The 23,881-nt window shown below is 38.4% G+C and overlaps 2 protein-coding genes across 2 annotated transcripts in view; both read right to left on the bottom strand.

The window, feature by feature from the left end:
- The window catches only part of LOC109417248 (cilia- and flagella-associated protein 20), a 34,244-nt gene extending 20,227 nt beyond the window's left edge, over positions 1-14,017 (bottom strand). Inside the window, exon 1 of the mRNA XM_019691363.3 lies at positions 13,579-14,017. Within this exon, the coding sequence (XP_019546908.3) occupies positions 13,579-13,854 (276 nt within the window). The 5' untranslated portion in view covers positions 13,855-14,017. The remainder of the gene's footprint in view (positions 1-13,578) is intronic.
- An 843-nt stretch (positions 14,018-14,860) lies between these two features.
- On the bottom strand, positions 14,861-16,509 carry LOC109417231 (methionine aminopeptidase 1D, mitochondrial). The gene is made up of 4 exons (XM_062855013.1): positions 16,022-16,509; positions 15,730-15,949; positions 15,214-15,667; positions 14,861-15,150 (listed from the first exon to the last, which is right to left on the bottom strand). The coding sequence occupies exons 1-4, from the start codon at positions 16,090-16,092 to the stop codon at positions 14,954-14,956; spliced, it is 942 nt and encodes a 313-aa protein (XP_062710997.1). The 5' UTR covers positions 16,093-16,509; the 3' UTR covers positions 14,861-14,953.
- Between the last annotated feature and the right edge of the window lie 7,372 nt (positions 16,510-23,881).

The raw sequence follows: 23,881 nt of genomic DNA, 5'->3' as shown, positions 1-23,881 counted from the left end.
CTTTTGACAGCTGGGCAACTGCTTGACAGCTCCGCGCAGTACAAAATGCGACGAGGGGTGATTCGACAAATCGCTCCCATACAAACTTCACACTGATTTTTAAATAGGTTTCCGGCCACCATAATTTATGAAAATTTGGATTTTGGCTCAGTTTGGCAAGCAGATTCAGAATATGGAATTTTCTCAACACCGCTAAAGAAACCAATTGTATATCTTTTCTGACCGTGACTTGTACTTTTTAGATAGTTCACTTCATTGCATATATCAGCGAGGACATCATCGGGACCAGTGGATACGAAGATCGGGAGTTCGATTCCAAGTAGCTGCAAGAACTTTAATATTATTTAATTTTGAAAGCGATGATTCCAGTTCCATATGTATTGCGTCACGTTATCCTCCATAACCACGCCAGATTTATTGGTATAGGGCTTGCATAGAAGCTTCCGTCCATATGTACAACACAGTAACTCAACATCCAGCCGTATTGAGGACGCTTTGTTGACGTTTACATTCACAATAAATGTTAGTTGGGTAAACACAAACACTGATTTTTCACAAGAGCTTTCCATTTTCCACCGTGAGCTTGCGGTGGAGATTTGAAAAAGATGAAAACCGAGAGTACCACAGACGATGCGATGGATTGAATATTACAAATCCTCTATATAATGTAGGATTACTATTACCAGGCTGAAGGTGCTGGAAACTGAACGCTATAAAGGTTCTCGTCTATATTTTCCGTTGCTGGTGCCAACTGGAAACCCAGAGGCTGTCCCACTCTGTCTATGCATTTTGGAACAGGGCATACAGAAAAGCTTTTTTTTTTGAGAAAACCGCTTAGAAAATCAATATTTTTGAATCGAAATAAAAATCGAATGAAGAAAATCGATTCGACTGATTTTAAGGTGTTTCAACATCGATTCATTATTCGGAACGAAAACATCGATGTTCTGAACATCGATTCAAAATTGCCCAACGCTTACATGAAAGCTTTAGAAGGCTATTAAAAAACTGTTATAACGGCTGATCAAATCTAGCCACTAGTAACTAGCTCACAAGGCTGTGTGAAGAGTATAACAGATTGTCTACTGATCATTGCAAATAAAATTCTCTGATTTTCCCGACTTTTTTCAGATTTTAGAAAATACCTCCGGGTACCGTACAACCCTGACAAATATCCAAAAGACAAAAATTAACCCTCTACTTCCCATGGTTGCTCTAGAGCACCATCGATTTTCGGCGAACTCGGGACAAATGGAATTAGATGAATATAATGCAATAATTTTAAAAATATGTTTGTAGCCTCATAAGGTTGATTAAACTACTAACTACTTGTTTCAATAGTGGAACTATTGATAAACAATAATCAAAAACCTATTGATTTGCAACCAAAACTTTTTTCACTGATTTCAAAAAATTTAGCCAATTTGCAATAACTTTTGTTCAAGCACTTTTTTCGGAAACGCTTTTTAGCATAGATATAGTCGTTCAAAGTCGTGGGAAGGAAAGGGTTAAAGATAGTTTCTTGAGGCATAAAGGCATTTGCGAAAATGTTTTGAAACTGTTGGGCTATTTATCTTGGAAGCGAAGTAAAAACACAACTTTAAGCCATGCGTCTTTATTGGCGGAAATGAAAAACGAAAGTGAAAAAAACAACAACAATCTTGCAATGTCAACTAATACTAGTGCTACATCTACAAATCAGCCTACTGTGACCATATTCAAAATGTTTTACAACCATCACTGAAACCATCACTGAAACCATCACTATTCCTACACTCCTCCTTGATGTTTTAAATCTACATTTTTTACGTCATTCAGTATGTACACACCGTTAACCTTTGTGCCTACCAACAAATTCTTGTCATTCTTTGCTACAAAACATTGGGTCGGACCAAACTCAACCCATGCTCCTGCTTTTGTTATCAAATTAACTGAAATAAAATTGTTCTTCAAACTAGGAACGTAGAGGACGTCCTTTAGTCTAACCTCAGTTGTCTGGCCGTCATCACCCACACCAATGATGCAGCAATCACCAGTTCCGAACGCTTCCAGCTCCTTCCCGTCTGCAAGGTGAACCACATCTCTTTGCCTGTGAATGCTGGTGAAGAATCTTCTATCGGAAGTCATGTGCCGGGATGCACCGGAATCTATCACCCACTTCTGATCCACGTGCTTGTTTTCAACAGCAGTAAAACAAACTGATCGAGCGGTCTCCTCCTGAACCGCAGTTTTTGCATTCGAAACCTTCCGCAGCATTCGTCCATCTCTTCGGCATTCATCTTGAGGTTGTTCCCTCGCAAGTCTTGATAGGTATTCGTTACAGCCTTTACGTATGTGTCCAGTCTTACCACACTCGAAACACACCCGTTGTTCACCTGTCAGTCCTGGCACTTTTGGATCTCGATAAGCTTTCATAGCTTTCTCCTCCTGGCTCGAAAGCTTCTGTCGGCGTTTGTAGAATTCATTCAAGAGCTTCGACTTCAATGACTTCACAGTATATCCTCCATCCATTCCTTCCATCACCGTAACAAATCCATCATACGACTCCGGCAAACTTGCTAGTATGAAACCGCCTTTCAATTCGTCAGCTATCTCACATCCGACTTCCGCCAGCTTGTCGAACATTGTATCCATTGCGATCAAGTGCTCTTCAACGTCCCCGTCCTCTTCCAGTTCCAACCGACTCATTCGCTTCAACAGTCCTACCCGACCTGCCGACGTTTGCTTCACGTGATAGTCGTGCAGGAAGTTCCACGACTCCTGTGCCGATGCTGCATTCTTGATGAGTTGCAGCTGACTACTTTCAACTAGGTATCCAATTGTAGCAGCAGCACGCTCATCCTTATCGATCCATGCTTCAGTTCTTTCATCTTTCGGAGGAAGATCGTTGACAACTACACGCCACAGAAACAGGGTATCGCGCCGCTTGGGCGGTGGCTTCTATATTCGTCTGTTTTCCATATAACTCAGTCAATTTTGAACCAATTGACTTGAAATGTTGTACACGGGTAGATACTATACCTATCTCACCACACTCCAAAAATTGTGTCAATTCATTCAAATTTGACTGAGTTATAGTGGGAAACAGACGAATATAGAAGCCACCGCCCAAGTGGCGCGATTCCCTATAGAAATATGACATTTTGTGTGTATCGTGCCGAATTTCTGAATGTACACATTCCTACAATTCCATGAATATCTTCAAAGGTTCCTCAGTAATTTTGTCCAAAATTTGATTTTAAAATCACCATAAGCTCGATATTTCCCTTGGAATATCTGTACCAATTTCAGTAATTTCACTCTTAATTCATCTGGAGTAAGATTCTAATATTGTTTTCTTTATATTCTCGCTCATATTCGTCTGCGCCTTCTAGGACATTTATCTGATCTGTCCGGGAATTCCAGGAATTCTTTCGAATAATTCTAATTTGATTTAAGACTTCCAATCTTTTGCAATTATTTGAAATCTTGTCTTTATTTCAGCTATGAATTGTACACACGTAGGGGAAAAGCACTCATCTTCGCCACTGCTCTAGTCTTTGCCCCTCCATGAAATGTCCATTATTTATGCATCAAGTGGCGGAGATTAGAGCAGAATTTTAGTGGACGAATTCTAGTGCTTTTATCCTGTCATCTGCTGGTTCGACGACAGCTTCTCGGTTAGAGGTTAACTACTGACAATAAATCTACTAACGGTTTCCTCAGAAAATTCTCCCTCTACTGCTAGTTTCTTACTCGTTCTAACGTTACCTACCATTGAATTGGCGATCCAATGCCTTTTCCACCAGGCTATCTCGAGACCTAATGAACAAATTGCATGTAATCTTTTTAGGAGATTCCAATAGAAACTTCTTCAAATTCACTAGAAATTACTTTGTGAATTTCGCCAAAAATCTCAAAAAGTTTAACTTTCTTAAATAAAGGCCTTGAGAAATTCATGTTGCGGTTAGAAACTCTCAAATATCCAAAAAAAAAACAACACCAGGAAATCTCCAAAAATTGCAGGCAAAGTTCATACAGGAAAATTCTTACATAGCTGGAGCTAAATGATATTTAACTATTATTATAATTCGAATGAGTGTAATCAGTTTCGTACCTTTTAATTCCGCCCTATGTTGCTTATCCTTTGACAGATACGCGTATTTCGACTACCACTTGTAATCTTCCTCAGTGTCAGTGGAAAACTGACACTGAGGAAGATTACAAGTGGTAGTCGAAATACGCGTATCTGTCAAAGGATAAGCAACATAGGGCGGAATTAAAAGGTACGAAACAGATTACACTCATTCGAAGAGGGTATTCTGCTTAAAGGGTTCGAAAAGTCGGTACAAGATTATTATCATAATTGTTTTATTACGTTTAACAAATTTGGCTTGAAGTTGCTTGCTTAATCATGTTGCTCAACAATGTTGCAAATAACCTAAATACATTTACATACATAGTTTACTATAGATTCTCTGAAGATTTTAAGATTTTTCCAGGTTTGTTTTTTTTTCAGATAGTAGGTAGATACCCTGCATTATTCATTTAACATTTTCCTACCCTTTATAGCATATTTTCCCATACTCGTACATGACTCGTCACACTACATATCAAAGAGTTTCCCTTCCTCACGCAGAAAAATGGCGCTTGTTTAAAACAATAAAACGCATGGTTGATTTTCAAACTGAGAATTTACTTATTCCAAAGTTATATTTAATTGTTTTCATTTAGAGTTTAACGATAAAAACAACCGATTACCATCATTTTATGTAATGTTAAAAATTTCATTTGTTTCAACAAAATAAAAACCATAAACATGGTCCGAGAGCACTCACACATCTATAAAATGCTTACCCCAACATCGCCACAACGAAGAAGGTGCAGCAAATCCATCACGCCAACTCTAAGTGCAGCTTTGGCCGTGATGGATAACGCGCAGTGGCGTAGCTAGGAATTTGGGGGGCCGGTGCGGAAGCAAATTGGTAGGCCCCTCTGAAAATTACATAATATGTATTTACAATGATAAATCTATACATTTAACTGTCGAATAATTTCACAATTCTTTCAGAATTCCAGAAAAAAATACTACAAAAAATCTTCAATGATTCATTTAGAACCAGATGTTCTTCCAAGAAATTACATCGGGATTCCCTCAGAGGAAGAGAAGCCCTTAAGGGGTTTCTTTAAACATTCTTCCGTTTCTTTCTGAGAATCCTCTTAATATTCCTTTGGTGATTTTCCATAGATTCTTCAAGTATTTCTGAATTCTTCCCTCAAATAACTCTTTTAGATATTTCTCCAATAATTAAACTTGGAATTTCCTCAAGCATTCATCACTTATCTTAGTGTCCTTTTAAAAATTTATTAAGAATTACTTCCTAAGATTACTTCAGAAATCCCACCAAAAATTCCCTTTTCCAAAAAAAATCTTCAAGGATTCTTCAAGAAGTTTCTCTAAGGTTTTACTAAGAGATTCATCATAGGATTTCTCCATTAATTAAACAAAATCTCCAAGGATCACTACTGAAGAAATTGAATTAATTAAATTAAATTTATTAAATTAAATTTTTAGATGGACTTCTGTAGGAGTTCTGTAGGAATTCTTTCGAAAAATCCTTCTGGACTTCCTCTAACGAATTTTTCAATATCCATCAACTCTGGGAGTTTTCTCAAGAGTTCCTTTAGGAATTTTTGCTAGTATTCCTCTGGTCACTTTTCAAAAAAAAATCTATTTCTCCAGAATTTATGATTGATTCCTCCAGAATTATTACGTTATTTTTTATATAATCCGTGCTCACTTCTAACAAATATACAAAAATAAGAAATAGAACAAAAACGCTTCATTCCATTGCACAATGGGTCCAGAGCCGTGTTTACGAAGACAAAAATGTTTGTGCCTAAACCATAAGTTTTAGATACATGGTGTCTTTAGGAAACTTTCTTCCTATTTTTCGATCTTTTTTTTTCATTATTGTGAAATTAGGGTGGTCCCTCTAGTTTCGCTGATCCAAACATCTGCTTTTTAATAGTTTTATCTACGTTCACAAAATGTTCTACAAAGTTGTAAAAGAACTTATTTGGAGCAAGTTTGCCGAAGAAACCATTATTCCATCTCTTATGGTTCCTAACTTATATTTTTTAAAAAGATTCATGTTAGGGTGATCCATGAATTTCAGTTTTCCTGAAATAACTTTTTATTCGTTCGTTTCTCGTAAATACTTTGTTCCGAGCACTTTTAGAACTATCAACGACGCATATTTTTTCCAAAGAGCTCAAAATTCTAACTCTCATAGTTAAAAAAATATTGGCATTTTTCTTCGAAAAATCACTTTTTTCAAAATGTCATATCTCAAAAAGGAGCAAATGGATTTTCAATCTCCCGGTTGCATTGGAAAGATCGTTTTCTGTTCTATTTATGGTGAAAAAACTGTAGGTACCTTTTTTGTTTAAAGCATTTTATTGAATTTTGAAAATACGATTTTTTTTCATGGAAAAGCAGTTATACCTTTGAAAATCGATGCGATACAAACTTGGCGTCTTCGACAAAATTGTGAGTTTTTGGCTCCTATAAAAGTGCCCAGAACAAAGTATTGCGAAAAAATCAACACATAAAATTATATTGAGTAAAAACAGATTTTCATATGGAAAGCGGAACAATTTCAGCAAACTCGACTAGTCTTTGTTAGATAGATAGAATGCTTCCAGTTAAGGCAGCCTTTAGAAATTGCTCCCAAAATTCCTTCAGGATTTTTCCAGAGATTTCTTTAGTAATTCTCTTGCGATTTGCCCGAAGATTCGTTCAGATTTTATTCAAGTATTCTCTTAGAGTTTCTTCAATTGATTTCATTCATTCATTCCTAAACTGATTTTTCCAGGTATTTTACATATAATTTTGTACAAGGAATCTTTTGGGGTCTTTTTATGCAAGGATTTCTTCGTGTATTTATGTAATTACTACTGCATGGGTTATCCGGAGATTCTTACACAAATTCCTCCAAGAAATTCCATAGGAATTCCTCCAGGGGATGCACTGAGTGTTTTTGCTAGATTTTATTTTTAGAAATTCCTGTAATAAGCCTATTCAAGGATTCATAAATTCCTCCAATGAATACTTTAGAAACTCAAAAAAAAAAGAATTCTTTCAATTCTCACAGAAATTCCTCCTAGAAATTCTATAGAAATTTCTTTATACATTATTATTATACAAAAAAAAAAAGAATTCTTTCAATTCTCACAGAAATTCCTCCTAGAAATTCTATAGAAATTTCTTTATACATTTTTAGGAAATTGTTTGTGATCTCTTCTGGTAATTATCTATTTTTTTTGGAAATTCTTTTGGTAATTCTCTTGGGATTTTTCTCGGTCGTTCCGTTGTAAATTCGTGGATTTATTTTTATTTCGCAAAGATGTATCTCATAGAATATCAAATATATAACAGACGGAATTTAATAAAGAATTATCAGAAGAAATTTACAGAGGAATTACCAAAGAAGCTTTTAACAGTTGCCACTTAAATTTACAAACGAATCGACTAATTAATTTTCAAAGTACCTGTATGTGTGTCTGACAGGTTTTGGGCCGCTGAATCCGGGCTCAGATTTGTTTCAGGACGCCACAATTTTGAGCTATACCTCAATTTATAGGGCAAAATATGCGATTTTAGGCCTTTTTGACTGCAAGCCGTTAAGCATGGAAATATTTTTTTTAAGCAATTTAAAGGTAGAATGGTCAATTGACATCTAAATTTACGACTCACGCAAAATATTTCGTTTTATCAAATCAAATTTGAAAGATTTAAACATTTTATGTTAATATGTAAACTTGCATGCAATTTTTGGGGGGTGGTTTGTATCGTACCTAACATAACTGCGGCCCAAAATCTGTCAGAGACACATTAGTTTGCTCTTGAGACAGATCAAAAGTTAATTTTTATTACGCTGTGAAAGAATTACAATAGTAATTGTCAGGTATATGAGCAAAGGGACTGCTGGTAGAACTTTTAGAGAAATTGTTGAATTCCGTAATAAATTTCCAAATCCAAAGAATTTCAAAAAGTTCTGTCAAAGATATTTTCAAAAATAATAACCTAATTCAACTTTCAATATTATTGCCGACAAATTCCAAAAGAGTCATGCCGAAATAGTTTTCAAAAACATTTGCAGAGAAAATTCCAAGAATACTCTTATAGGAACTTTCGGATCAAATCCAATCAAAGCATTTCCCAAGAATTTGCCAAAAAAAAAAGCGCCAAAAGATATTTGAAAGTTTTTTTCAGGTAACTCACAGAAAACTCACCAAATAAATTACCAAAAAATGCCAAATGAATTACCCAATCAATTCCCGTAGGGATTGGCGTAGAAGTTTCCAGAAAAGTGTTAAAGATATTCCGAAAGTTATTACCAGAGGTTTTCTCAAACGAATTGTAAAAAAAAGTCAGTGAAAAGTTGCAGACGGAATTCCCAACAAAATTTTCGTAGAAATAGAAATCTAAAGAAGTTCGTAGAAATAAAAATCAGAAGCCATTTTTGTAGCATTTCCGAGAATAAGTTGAAGAAGTTTCCAAAGGAAATGCCTAACAATTAATCAAATATATCGTCAAAGGAAATTTTCAGAGCAATAGCCGAATGGATTCTCAAATTAATGTTTAAAGATATTCCTTAACGAATCTGTACACGGGTTTCCGAATTAATTACTGAAAAAGATAAAAAAAATCCGAAGAAATACTTCAAACATTGTAATAAATGATGTAAAAATTCTCACAGGAATTGCTCCGAGAGATTCTACTGGAATTCATCAATGAATCCTTTGGGAATTCTTCCAAGGTTTTTATCAGCTCTTTTTCTATTGATACCTTTAACGGTTCCTTTAGCGATTACACCAGTTTCGTCCGGATTTCTTTCACGAAACTTCTAACGAAATGTTTCTAACGATTTATTCAATATTTTTTTCTCAAGTGCGGAGCTCCAAGAACTCTTTCTTGGATATCTTTTACGATTCATCTGGGAAATACTTCAAGGACTTCTTTACAAATTCCTCGAAGATTTTCTGCGAAAGTTGCAACAGCGATTCCTTGGGAAACTTTTTCTTCAATTCCTTGAAGGATTTTCTTCAGTATTATGTAATCCCAAGAACTCTATAAAGAGTTTCTTAAAGATATCCACAAACGATTCCCACATGTTCTCTTCGGCATTTTCTCAGAGGAATACTTTGGAGTTCCTTCAAGATTTTTTTAGAAACTTCTTCAAGGGTTCTTTTTGCACTGCCTCATACGATTTTTCTTGGAAATCCTTTCAAGCATTTCTCAAGAATTTGTTCAAGCATTTCTTTGGTAATCATACCTGCAGGGATTTCCTCATAAATTCCTCTAATAATTTCTGTAGAAAATCATTCAAAGATTCTTTAGGCAATGTTTTTAAGTCCTTTTTCACAATTCGTTCAAGAATCTTTTAAGAAATTCCAGTAAAAATTTAATCTTTTCAACAAGGATTTTGTTTTCCAAGTTACGTGTAAAGATTCGTTCATTCATTTCTCGAGGTTTTTCTTCAGATAACCCTACAAGGATGGACACATTCATCCCTAAAGAATTCCTGCACAAATTTCCTCAGGGGGTCTTACAGAAATTCACCCAAGGCCTCCTGCGGAAATTCTTTTGAAGATTGTTTTTTTTTATTTGCACCAAAGAATTTGGAATTCTTTGGGGTTTCCGTCATTGATTTCTTGAGAAATTATCTAGGCAATTCATAATTGATTCTTCCAAAAATCCCTTTGCTTACAGATTTTTTTCAGGAATCCTTTAAGTAATTACTACTCATAGTACTTCTAGTACGTGTAGTACTACTTCATAGTACTGTAGTAATCCTTCCAGAACATCATCAAATATACCTCCAAAATCAACCCAATGATTCTTTCCTAATACATCTTAAAATTTATCTAGGCGATTCTTGAAGATTTTTTTTTCAGAAATTTCTACAAAAAATCCTACGGACTAACGAGCCTGGATAAAACAAAGAGGAGAAACGCCAAATTGGAACAGTCGATATAATGTCATCCCCATAGTTCCAATCGAGCAGGAGACCTGTCAAAACGACAAGGATTCTCCACTTTGGTATACTCGAGACATTTTACTACAGACATTTCTACAAGAGTTTCTTCGGGAATACATTCAAATTTCTTTGGAAAATCTCCCAAGGATCCATTCGGGTATGGCTTCAAAAACCTCAAAAAATCATCAAATATATTTTCCATGAGGAACTACTGCAAGATTCCTTCTTGAAGAAATCTCTAAAATCATTCCTGGAGAAATTCCTTGAGGTCCATCTGAAGGATTTCTTGAAGAGTTTCATGATATAATCCTTGAATGGTTTTATGAACGGTTCCGAAATGGTATTTCTGAACGACTGCTTGAAGAAATTCTTATAAAAAAATCTCAAAGGAATTTCTTGATAATTGTTTGAAGAAATTCTTGAAGAAATGTCAGGAGAAGTTCCTGAAGCAATCATTGTAAGTATTCGTAAACCAATACTTGGAAAGTTTTCTTAAGCAATCCCTGAAAAAAGTTCTGAAGTAAATCATAGAGGAATTTTTGTAGAAGTCTTTGAAGTAACTGCCTGATAAATCGAAAAATATATTCTTGCCCGAAGGAATTCCCGCAGAAACCCTTCAAGAACGTAACATGCGTTCAGTTCTTAATTTTGAAAAATGGGGCCCCTGAATTTCAGCTGCTATCTTATGCTAAATCAACACCTATCTATGTTTGGTTCTGTGGTTAGGATATCAGGGACATTTCCATAATGCTCATGAATTATACTTCCATATCGGTACTGAATATCGTAAAATTCAATTTTGATTTCGAACACATTTTTTATTGTATTTTGGGGCTCCTGCAGGTGCAAAGAGTACATAGTCATCAAATTAATATAAACAAAACTAACGAAACAACATGAATAAAGTGTGTACATTTATAATTGTTAATAATAGAACATCAAAATAGCCATCTGTGTTCCCCATTCCAAAATCTCTTGATAATCACGAAGAGGCCCCTACATACCTATCAGCAGATCGGCAAGTATTTAACTTATACTTATATGTAGGAATTTTTCGCTTATCACAGAACTTTATTCAAACTGGACACCCGAATTCAGGGGGCCTCCAAATCAGGGAAGCTTTATAACACTAGACCTGCCCTGATTTGGAGGCCCCCAAGATTCGGGGGCCCGGTGCGGACCGCACCCTCCGCCCCCCCTTGCTACGCCACTGATAACGCGCAGGTTCTCACGACAGCATCCACAAAAAGTTGATCGGTTTCACCTCTTTTATCTTTTTTTTAGTCGTCCTCCTCCCCATCCGCTTACGGTCTAAAAATAGATTTCCGAGCTGCCGCAGTTGCTACCGGCACCAACACAATCACATTCCGGGTTTGTTGTGGCAAAAGTGCAGTCGTTTGAATCAATCCATTATTTCATGTTGAAAATACCATATCTCTGTTTGTTTTAACAAACTGCCAAAAATTTCGACAAATGAAAATACAGGTATTCTTCGATATAACGTACCCTCGATATAGCGTACCCTCGATATAACGAATTCGATATAACGTACATTTTGCTTCGATATAACGTACAACATTGAAAATTTTTATTTTTCCCACGAATAACCCTTAGATAAACTACGATATCACTCAAATCAATGTTTTGTTGCAGCATTAGTCTTGTTACCCAGAATTAGCGCAATTTGAGGAAAAATTTAGTGTACGTTATATTGAAGCAAAATGTACGTTATATCGAAGCACAAAAAACGAAATGACTTTTTCGTAAAAATTCAAGTTTTTCATTATTGGTTTTGTGAGCTTCACGGAAATCATTATTTTGGATTAATTTCACGTCGAATAAATCAATACTAGCATAAAAAATATTAAATTTTTCTCTGCTTCGATATAACGTACACTTCGATATAACATATCAAGAGAAAACTTTTTTGTACGTTATATCGAAGAGTACCTGTATTTGTATTATCAAACAATAGAACAGTTCAGTTTAAACTAGAAATCAGTTTGTCGCTATAGTAAACTGAAAAATCGGTTGATTTGAACTAGAATTTAGTTGTGTTTACAATTTATTTTTCTGCGTGCTTTTCACAGGAACACTGGAAAAATATCAGACTCAGGGAGAAAGGTAAAAATAGAGACAAAAAAAAAAGAAGAATTTCATGAAAGAATCCTGGGAGAAATTCAGAAGAAATCACGAAATAATTCCCAGAATAAATCAATTAAAGAATTCCTAAAGGATTTATGGCAGGATTCTCTGACTGATTTTCCAAGGGAAATCTATCTATTGGATAACGGTTGAATGTTGTACTTCTAGAGGTCATGAGATTGAATTTAAGTCTAACTGATTCAGATTGTGTTACATAAATATCATGTAAATATCAAGGAATCCCTACCCCACAAATCAAATGTTTTCGTAGTCAACATAACTGCGGCTCAAGCGTGAGGCTCTAGCTGACAACCTATCTTTTATCACAGCAGCATAGTTTTAATGCTGGGTAAGAAAACAAAAAAGACCATAACAGTCCCCTGGTAAATATGATCTTAAAAATTTTTGACAGCGACGATAGCTCATTTCGGCGTAGCGTTGGAAGCTAAACTTCCTACTTTCTCCTTTTCCTCCAGACTTCCTTCTTTTCCGTCCTCATTTACATCGCAAGTGATATACCGGAGATGCCAATCGAAAGTGACCTTTTCATACTTTCGAAAAATATTCATTGCTTTCTTTGTGAATCTCGAGTTTCAACAACACACTAGAAATATAACACATACAAAAATGTTGTGCTAGGTAATTGTGAGAACAGATTGATTAGAAAAAGATACGGTAAATATATGAAACCTAGTTTGATTTTTAAGCTTTTACCTATTTTTCCTTGACTCGATCAATTGTAAACTGGTTTTCGCTCGATTAATAATTACAATTACAATTTTGCATGAAATGAAAAATTAGTGAAAAACTGTGAGCTTCATTTACTCAAAACCGAGATTTCGTCACTTATATCCCTTTCTTATCGCATCAATTTTAATACGTTTGACAAATGTCACGTGCTGGTAATAATTCAAAAATAAGTATCTAATATTCTTTTATGCTCATAAGACGAAATACAGCTCTTGCTGAAACGTAGTTATAGGAATTAACAGACTTTACCCTCGAAAGCAAAATTGTTTTCTATCGCGATCATTGCAATACTGCATGTTCTTCTATAAATCAAGAATCAGTGCTCGCCTTCAACTTCAACTGCCTTCCGTTCACAACGAACACAAATAGGGCACCGGATATTTTGTTTTAGCAACGGGTGACAATTTTCATACCTCATATACTCTTCTCATGTATTTATACGGAAGCATATAACGGCCTACAACATCAGAGGCAAGGTACAATGCCCTTCCGATGAATCGAATCGATTTTTGCTATTCTTATGACAAGCGGAATGCATGTTCTGCTGGTTCCTACTCAGGTTCACTGGCATTTTGAGATTGAACTTACGGATGATGGAAATGGTTTAAATTCTTACGATCAAGGTTATGTGCCCGACGACCGGCGCCCCGAAACCTACCTGCACTTCGAATGTGAAATATTTCTTCAGATTCTTGATGATCATCACCAGAAACGGGAGCTTGATGCCGAGCGTTTTCTTCGGATCGGCCGGACAGGTGATGTAAGTTGTGCTCACATTGGTGCCGATGATTTCCAGCACCAACGACTGGATGTCCTGATCGGTGATGCGCTTGATGTGCCCGTTGCGAACCTTTTTGTCCCATATCTGCAACGGTTTGCTTCCTATGCTGTACAGTATCGAGAGGAACCCGGACTGAAAAGTGTTTTTGAACATGATTGCACCACCGACACCGCACTTTTCACTGAGAATTTTCACCCGCGACTGATTTATCCGTCGAAAGAATCCTATTTTTCGCACACAATTTTCTCCCTAAACAAACTTTGGCGGCCGAAAAAGTCAAGTCAGATTGTTTTGTTTACCTCGCGTTTCCAACGATATGACATTTCAAGAGTATCATATGGAAATCACCCATACTAATTTTAATTATATTTTTCAAAGGCAGAGCAGACAGTTGAGCTCTTACAGCATTAACTTTTGACTTGAATTTGAATTATTTTGTTATGGACCAGTTAAGCTTAACCATTGCATATTTTTAAACGTAAGGAGTCTTCAGAAATTCATGACTGTTATTTTCTAAATTAATAAGAAGTTAGAAAATGCATAGGTATATTTCAAATGATGGACTAGTTTTTTGACATTTCCATGTCGCAAATGAATCGCGAGGTGCGCTAACGGAGCCGTTCGAGAGCATAAATTTAGGCGATACATTAGTCGAGTACATTTCGATCGAGTAGTTGTTACCCGAAGAAAAAAAAGCTTGAAACAGCTTGTGGGCGTGAGAGGATTAAAAATGGACAAAATTTTTAATAGCTTTGACGTTGCACAATCTAGTCGCGACGCCGCACAACTTGCAACGTTTTCAATCATGTCGGGAGTAGTACGCATCCTTTACGTTGTTGCCCACAACACAGCGCACTACTTGCGACACTTGGTGAAATATAGCAGGTTTTGATCGAATGTCTGTTGGATTTCTCATTACCGGATGCCCAATCGCTCGATGATTAAATAAATTATAAGTCCGGGCCTCCATCTCCCGCGATGATTTTGCAGATTCCAACGAAAATGCATTTTTGTTCTATGAGAAACCTTTTCGATTGTCAGTAGCTAAAAATATGATGTTTGATTTTTTTCAGATTTTAGAGTTATTGTTATAGCACAAGGCGAGATTCCATGATGGCATTCACGTGAGATAAGGAAATATTTATAAATCGCACGGCAATATAAATTCTGCAATACATTTTAAATTCCTTTTCGACAGTTACAATATTTTATTACTTTCCAACCTATCTAAAAATGAACCTGAACAAGCAACTTAATCGGGAATCGTTAGCACTTCGCATCCATCCTCGGTAATTAAAATGGTATGCTCAAACTGTGCACTTCGGGCATTGTCCACCGATACTGCAGTCCAATCGTCTTCAAGTATTTCCGCATCCATGACACCCAATGTGAGAATCGGTTCGATGGTGAATGTCATTCCTGGGCGCATCACTCCGGGAAAATCATTGTCTGCAATGAATGATTAGATGAATACAATTTTGGGATGATCGGTTATGCGGCGATAAATCTTACCGAAATGGAATACATCCGGAGGTCCGTGGAAGTAACTTCCGATCCCGTGCCCCAGGAAAGCTGGCATCACCGTTAACTTTTTCCATTTGGCAAACCGGGCTATCGACTTCCCGATAACATAAAGTGGTTGACCAGGTCCACAGCACAGAATGGACTCCGCCAAACAGCCTTCCGTCGATTCCACCAGATATCGGCCACGTTCGTCGACGTCACCCACAAGAACCGTCCGCGAGCAATCGCCATGAAAACCGTTATAGAACACCGTAATATCAATGTTAATGATGTCGCCATCCATCAGTTTCCGATCATCGGGAATTCCATGACATGCTACGTTATTGACCGACGTGCAGACTGACTTAGGAAATCCCAAATAGCGCAAAGGGGACGGATAGGCATTCGCTTGTATCACCTCGTTGTGGACAAACTCATCGATCTCATCGGTAGAAACTCCTATCTGAAATTGAAATGCGTGGATCATCGAACAAGAACCATCGAAGAATGTGAACATTAATTTACTTTAGCAAATCCACACGTCTTCTTCAGAATATTCGCCGCCAGTTTGCAGCTCTCCCGCATGCCTTGAATCTGTGAATCCGTTTTAATTTCGGGAGGTCCCTCGCCGGAACTGGGCGAATTCCTGACGAAGTAATAGCTTGGTTTGCAAATATGTTTCGGCACCGGTCGCTCCGGGGAAACTTTCCCCAGCTCTACGATGTTGCATTTTCCTAAGTCGTATCTGGAATTTTGACCATTAGTAGGTATGATCTATATCCCATTGTTCATTCAATACGAATGGCGCGGTACTTACTTTCTCCGACCAAAGAAATGACGATGACCTCCAAGATTCCATGAGTGGCACACATTTTTTAGTAATTTCATAATAATTCTACTGTTGGGTTTACGAATTTGATGGTTTTAATTTATGGTCACTTTATTTAGAAGTAAAAACTAGATTTTTAAATGCCGGTGGTGATGGAGAACCAGATCCGATTACGACAACCAACTAAACAGCTGATTTTTGTTATGATCCTTCTCGGTCGATGAGGAGTCAAAGTCGAGCAGTCATGTTTGTTAATCGCCTGCATGTAGGTATCAACATACACGCGTGCACCACAGCAAGAAAAGACATCTGGTGGGAAGTAGTGAAAAACTGTGTATACACTCAAGAAAACGTTCATTCAAAAATTTGTTAATTTTGGGCTGCGGTACCAACACAATGTGTGCTTTCCCCTGTCAAATAAACACCTTTGGGAAGATTAAAAAATTACGTCCATCGTTTTTCGGGATTTCTAGACCCCCCCTCACCCTTCTGTCACGCAATTTCCCTATACCCAACACACGTACTGTCACACTTTTCTAGACCCCCCCTCCCCCAAATGTTGGACGTAATTTTTTAACGTTCCCTTTAGAGCCGATGTACGACGCTGCGTGAATAGGAAGTAAGCAGCTGCGCCTATGCTAAAGTGCCGGTAGTGGCGCTTTTCTGATAAATGCGGTAAACGTGATAACAGTGTAAACAAGCAGAAAAGTTTGCGCTACGGAATCATAGACGGCTCTCGTGTTCCATGTGTTTTTCACATATACAGCGGCGCCGCCTGGCACCTATCCACTCAAAACATCATGCACAACACGGGTGAAAAATGCCAGTCAGAAAAAAAGAAGTAAACAACTTGAAATTTGTATGCTTTGTAATCAATGAATGAATTAACTACATCGGCTGTTTTCCTACTCTCCGCATCGACCAATGTGGCGCTAGCTTCTATGCGCGAAAAATCGCTAAAAGTAAATCGCAAAAATATTGTATGGCGAATACAATCTAAAAGCAAATTTCTCGAAGTGGAACACATTATTCGAAAAAATATTTGGTAGTGGTTGTGCACAATGGTGACCACTATTAAGGCTACCAAATATTTTTTTCGGGAAAAGCATTCTATTTCAAGTAATTCGAGTTTAGATGCATTTCGCCATACAAAATAAAATTGATTTACTCCTGCTGATCAACTGTGGCTGCGCGCAAAGCGGGTAGTCCATTAACTACATCGGCTGTTTTCCTACTCTCCGCATTGACCAATGTGGCGCTAGCTTCTATGCGCGAAAAATCGCTAAAAGTAAATCGCAAAAATATTGTATGGCGAATACCATCTAAAGCCAAATTCTTCAAAGTGGAACACATTATTCGAAAAAATATTTGGTAGTGGTTGTGCACAATGGTGACCACTATTAAGCCTACCAAATTTTTTTTCGCGAAAAGCTTTGTATTTCAAGTAATTGAAGTTTAGATGCATTTCGCCATACAAAATTAAATTGATTTACTCCTGCTGATCAACTGTGGCTGCGCGCAAAGCGGGTAGTCCTTTCTCTGTTACTGCAATGAATCCAGAAGAAACGCGTAGGGATAATGATTTTGTTTCTAATTTGCAACTTTTTGCCCCAAGCCACAAATCGCTGCGATGCGGAACAAGTGCAAGCCAGCGATTTGTCCATACAAGAAAAATGATTTTACCTTTAATGTGGTGGCGCCATCTCTGAGAAAAACAAGCTTTGATTTCCTACTATTTACGCTGCGTCGCCGCAGCGTTCCTGTGGGGCATGCGTTGACATTGCGTGCTGCACACTAGTATGGGACATGCTTGTATGGAAAAAATAAATCCTCGCTCCAGTAGACTTTTTAGATCCCATCTAGGTCCCTTATGAACTGTACAAAATTTCAGTGCAATCGGTGGAACTATAATAGGAAGTAAGCAGCTGCGCTTATGCTAAAGTGCCGGTAGTGGCGCTTTTCTGATAAATGCGGTAAACGTGATAACAGTGTAAACAAGCAGAAAAGTTTGCGCTACGGAATCATAGACGGCGCTCGTGTTCCATGTGTTTTTCACATATACAGCGGCGCCGCCTGGCACCTATCCACTCGAAACATCATGCGCAACACGGGTGGAAAATGCCAGTCAGAAAAAAAGAAGTAAACAACTTGAAATTTGTGTGGTGATGTAATCGATTCTCTGTTACTGCAATGAATCCAGAAGAAACGCGTAGGGATAATGATTTTGTTTCTAATTTTCAACTTTTTGCCCCAAGGCACGAATCGCTGCGTTGCGGAACAAGTGCAAGCCAGCGATTTGTCCATACAAGAAAAATGATTTTACTTTTAATGTGGTGGCGCCATCTCTGATAAAAACAAGCTTTGATTTCTTACTATTTAGCGCAAGCGGTTCAAAGTTTCCATAGGATTTACTATGGGAAAAGTTACACTTTCAGATAAAAAATCCTAGAAGTCGCCCCTTGTATCCTTAATAGGAAGTAAGCAGCTGCGCCTATGCTAAAGTGCCGGTAGTGGCGCTTTTCTAATAAATGCGGTAAACGTGATAACAGTGTAAACAAGCAGAAAAGTTTGCGCTACGGAATCATAGACGGCTCTCGTGTTCCATGTGTTTTTCACATATACAGCGGCGCCGCCTGGCACCTATCCACTCAAAACATCATGCACAACACGGGTGAAAAATGCCAGTCAGAAAAAAAGAAGTAAACAACTTGAAATTTGTATGGTGATGTAATCAATGAATTACCTACATCGGCTGTTTTCCTACTCTCCGCATCGACCAATGTGGCGCTGGCTTCTATGCGCGAAAAATCGCTAAAAGTAAATCGCAAAAATATTGCATGGCGAATAGCATCTAAAGGCAAATTTATCGAAGTGGAATACATTATTCGAAAAAATATTTGGTAGTGGTTGTGCACAATGGTGACTACTATTAAGCCTACAAAATATTTTTTCAGTAAAAGCTTTCTATTTTAAGTAACTGTTCTTTCTCTAGTAAAACACACTAGAATTTATTATAAACTCAACAACTTTATTAACCAGCGAACTGTACTCTAGCACACGCTACCGAGTTCTGACTCAGCCATTCATGTAGGTAGAAAAAGATAGTGAATGATTGGATGAATGAACCCCTCAAGGGTGTGCCAAGGGGTGTGTACGCATAGGCGTGTGCAGATAATGCAACAGTAACTCTAGTTTAGATGCTTTTCACCATACAAAATAAAATGGATTTACTCCTGCTGATCAACTGTGGGTGTGCGCCAAGCGGGTAGTCCATTCTCTGTTACTGCAATGAATCCAGAAGAAACGCGTAGGGATAATGATTTTGTTTCTAATTTGCAACTTTTTGCCCCAAGCCACAAATCGCTGCGATGCGGAACAAGTGCAAGCCAGCGATTTGTCCATACAAGAAAAATGATTTTACTTTTAATGTGGTGGCGCCATCTCTGAGAAAAACAAGCTTTGATTTCCTACTATTCAAATCAATCAATGCTTCTTGTAGAAAAAACATTTATAAAACTTTCCTTCGACGAACGCAAAACGATTGTATGCTTGTGGAAAAAGTTAGGCTGATACAAAATTATTTTTCACTTTTTGTCTCCCCCCCCCCCCCCCCCCCTTCAAAAATTTTTGGCTGGATTATGCATTTTGAGGGGGCAGACAAAAAATATTTATCAGAATATCGGGTCTTGCTAAAAATTCCTTAACAAATCCGATGCAAGGATGGAAGAAAATCACTTCTAGTGACAAATGATACAGGATACGAACAATCCAAGATTGCCTTTGCTCTTGCAGTAGCATGATGCCGACACCCTCGCCCCGTGCTTGTATCATGGGATCACAGGCAATCAAAGCTTTCGATGCACGCTTTATCATGGGATCACACGTTATCAGATCATGTTACAAGTCGCGATAATTTTTATTCAACACGATTTAAACCTTGATTCAATGCATTTATGGACCAATAAACAGAATTCGTGATTGAAAACAATACATTTACTGGCATATCTTGATATTAGAGCAACAAGAATGCACAAAAAGTGAATGATTTTCGGAATTCATCATTTCGACTTCATGATAACGATCGCATCATGGCCGCACATGCCTCGCGATTCAATTTTCGCGGAGCGTGGTTTGTTATAATGTTTGACGACAAGGTTCTATCGTTGTCGCTATGATCGCGCGATGCGCTTCAACCGCGACACATTCAGGATCTTATCATGATCACTAGATTTCCATCCTTGATCCGATGAGTTTTTAATATTTTTCAGATTAAATGCTTTATTTTTTTTATCCCCCCCCCCCTCGACCAGCCGAAGGGTCGTGGGACAAAAAGTGAAATAAATATTTGTAACGGCCTTATTGATTTATTACTAATTAGTTATCCAACGAACGGCATTTTGTTTTGTTTTATCAGCCGCAGAGTTCGATGGCAATGTTTACCACCCACCACAGTACAACGACGACGGCAGCAGCGCGACGCGACGGTGCCGTCCGGCGCACAATCATCGATCATTGAACGCAGTGATGTCGATCTTGCGGACCAATTCATCAATAAAATCTATCAAAATCATTTAAATGGTCAACTCAAATTTATCGATTATACGTCGTAAAATCGAAAACTATTCTTCGAATGATTATTATTGTACTTTGAATCACATATGATAGTATTAAAAGCAAAAAAAAAATATTTGTGAAATCTCCTCCGCACTGTCTGCCAACACTGCTGCTGCTTGCAAACATCAACAGCGGAAGAGCAAAAAGTCGAGCTTATTACACATAAAATTCGGTGTTTTTCGTAATATTGAGACATGTTTCATTGTTATTTAGTGTCGTAAACGCAGGGATTTGGCCGAATCACGGAGTCAAAGAAAACACCGTCTTGCTCCAGTTAGTTTACAACAACGAATGACGTTTATTCATTTTCTCTCTACATTCATAGGATTGGTAGTTTTGTAGACAGGTCGTACAATTCAGGTGTCAAATGCAAGGTTTGTACAAAATAGGTAAAGCAAATCATAACATCTTTCCCTCCCTTAAAGAAAATTCTGTTGCTTAACTGTCTACACATATTTGGTTAGTGGATTAGTTCACAACACATTACAGGTCCAATCTATGCGGAGCCTTTCTTTCTCGAGTTGATCTTCTAACTGTCTCACCAGCATTATCTACCAAGGTTCTAGACTTTACACTCCGCTTCTCTTGTACCCTTGAACCTGTTCCCGCATCGTTGATCGCAGTACTGATAGGAGTAGTTTGTCGAGAAATGAGAGGTGTTAACATATTTTGAGCAGAATCGCCTTCGGTAACATCTGATTCTGGTTCAGTAATGTCCAGTTCCGCTTTTACCTGAACTGCAGGCTGATAGTCCTGGGATCCTGGCATCAACATTTCACGACGTCGCTGGATATCATCTGGAACCTGTTCACGCAGTTCAGCACGCTGAGGAACGGGTCCTGACACTGGTCCCGGCTTCAATTGATCGACATGCCGCTTCCACATTCTACCGTCATCCAACTCGATCATATAGTGGAGCTTCCCGACTCTCTCAACAACAAAACCGAACCTCCACTTTTCTGATTGTGACATAAAATCCCGTGCAGCCACTCTGTCATTGATCATGAACGAACGCATCGACTTTTCCTCCCCTCGAAGATCCTCGTGTGTTGACCTTTGTTCATCCTGTCTGGGAATCAAGAGATCAAGACGAGACTTAATCTGCCGTCCAAATACCAGCATCGATGGACTTTTTCCTGTTGTAGGATGCACTGTTCTTCGATATGCCATCAGTATCTGTTGAAGCTCTACGTGCACCTCAGAGCGTGGACATTTCAGCGCTTTGATTTTGTCCTTGAACGTCTGGACATACCTTTCCGCCTGACCATTCGTCGCGGGATGGTATGGTGCTCCCATCTTATGCACAATTCCGTTTCTCTTGAGAAACTTTTGGAACTGGTCCGACGTAAATTGAGTTCCTCGATCCGTCACTAGAACTGATGGCAACCCAAATACAGCGAAAAACTCCCTCATCTTTTCAATCGTTGTTTCCGTAGTCATATCGGGGATAACCTTCACTTCAGGCCATTTGCTGTGAGCATCGACTATGATCAAGAAATACAGCCCCATAAACGGTCCTGCAAAATCAGCATGAATCCTTTGGAACGGCTCTGAAGGACGTTCCCAGCAATGAACTGGTACTTTAGCGGGGTTTGATCGAACGCGAGCACAGTCCACACAGTTCCGAGCTATCTCCTCTATATCCCGATCGATATTCTCCCACCAACAGTAGGATCTCGCCAACGACTTCATCCTGGATACTCCGAAATGACCAGCATGCAGTTCGTCCAAAACACGACTGCGAAGGGTTGGAGGAACGTATACCCGAATTCCGCGCATCAAACACGAACCCTGCAAACTGAATTCTTTCTGATCCACACCAAACCTGAAACGACCTTCCACAGTACGACCCGACTTCAACGCTTGAATCAGTTCTTTGTCACTTCTATCCCTAGTAGTAGCCTCACCGAGTTCTTTGGAGTCTACCGGAAGCGTTTCAATCTGACTAACCTGAACAACATCGACTTCCTCTACCTGATTCCGATTACTTCGATCAACAATCGGTAAGCGCGACATTCCGTCAGCATTTCCATGATCCTTAGAAGCACGGAAGCGAATTTGAAAATCGAAAGACTCAAGGAAGACCGCGTAATGCTGCATACGTAATGCGCAGAGTGTTGGCAAACCTTTGTCTGGCGAAAATATCTGTACAACAGGCTTGTTGTCCGTAACCAAAATAAACTTCCGCCCAAAGAGATACTGATGGAATTTCCGAACACCAAAGATAATCGCGTACGCCTCTTTGTCTACCTGACTATACTTTTGCTGAGTAGCATTGAGTGTTTGCGAAGCGTACTGAATTGGCCGTTCGCTACCATCTGGGTCAGTGAAGAGAATTGTCAGACAAAAGTGGCACAAAACAAGCAACAAAGAAGGCGCGACGATTACTCTTTATCCCTACTGGTAACAGATAATGACATGATCTCGATTTTTTTTGTTGCAGACAAAACGGAAGCTGAATTTGTTGCGCGAGTTGAAAAGTGAATAATCAATTATTAGTAACCCAAAGTCAAAACTGTTTGATGATAGATCTTCAGCAGAGTAACAGTGTTTACCGACTCGAAGTTACCGTTCGAAAATCGCAATGTAAGTCTTCAAAATCCCCAAACTCGTGGTGTACGATGTATATCCTATTATTTTCAAGTTGGGACAAACATGTGTCGCATTGGGTGGATTGTCGCAACAAATACAGGCTGCGACATTGTCATTATTGTTGCGCGATGGCTGAATTTTGATTCACTGATCTGGGTAAATGTGACTCAATACTGCCCCCACTCCATATGGCGAAGCGTCCGTAGCTAGAACCAGCGGCAACTTTGCATCATAATGCACCAACACACGTTCCGACTGCATCTCTGATTTCACCCATAGAAAAGCTCGCTCGCAGGCATCAGTCCACACAAATGGGGTCTTGTCCTTCAGTAGGTTATTTATTGGATATACCTTCGTACTCAGATTTTTCATAAATCTGCCGTAATAGTTTACAAGCCCTAAAAACGCACGGACCTGTTCGCGATTCTCTGGACGTGGCATGTTTTGGATGGCATCGACCTTCTGCTTCATCTTGTGAATCCCATGCTGATCAACGATGTACCCGCAATACTCGATGCTATCGGCGAAAAACTCACATTTCTTGACATTTACCCGCATATTGTGTTCATGAAACCTTTTTAGTACCTCACGCAGCCGATTCAAATGTGTTTCATCGTCTGGACCCGTAACTTCCACATCGTC

The sequence above is a fragment of the Aedes albopictus genome, chromosome 2 (assembly GCF_035046485.1).
Source record: "Aedes albopictus strain Foshan chromosome 2, AalbF5, whole genome shotgun sequence".
In the NCBI taxonomy this organism is placed as follows: Eukaryota; Metazoa; Arthropoda; class Insecta; order Diptera; family Culicidae; genus Aedes; species Aedes albopictus.
The sequence above is the reverse complement of the archived record's forward strand: the minus strand, read 5'-3'. Positions and strand labels throughout refer to the sequence as shown.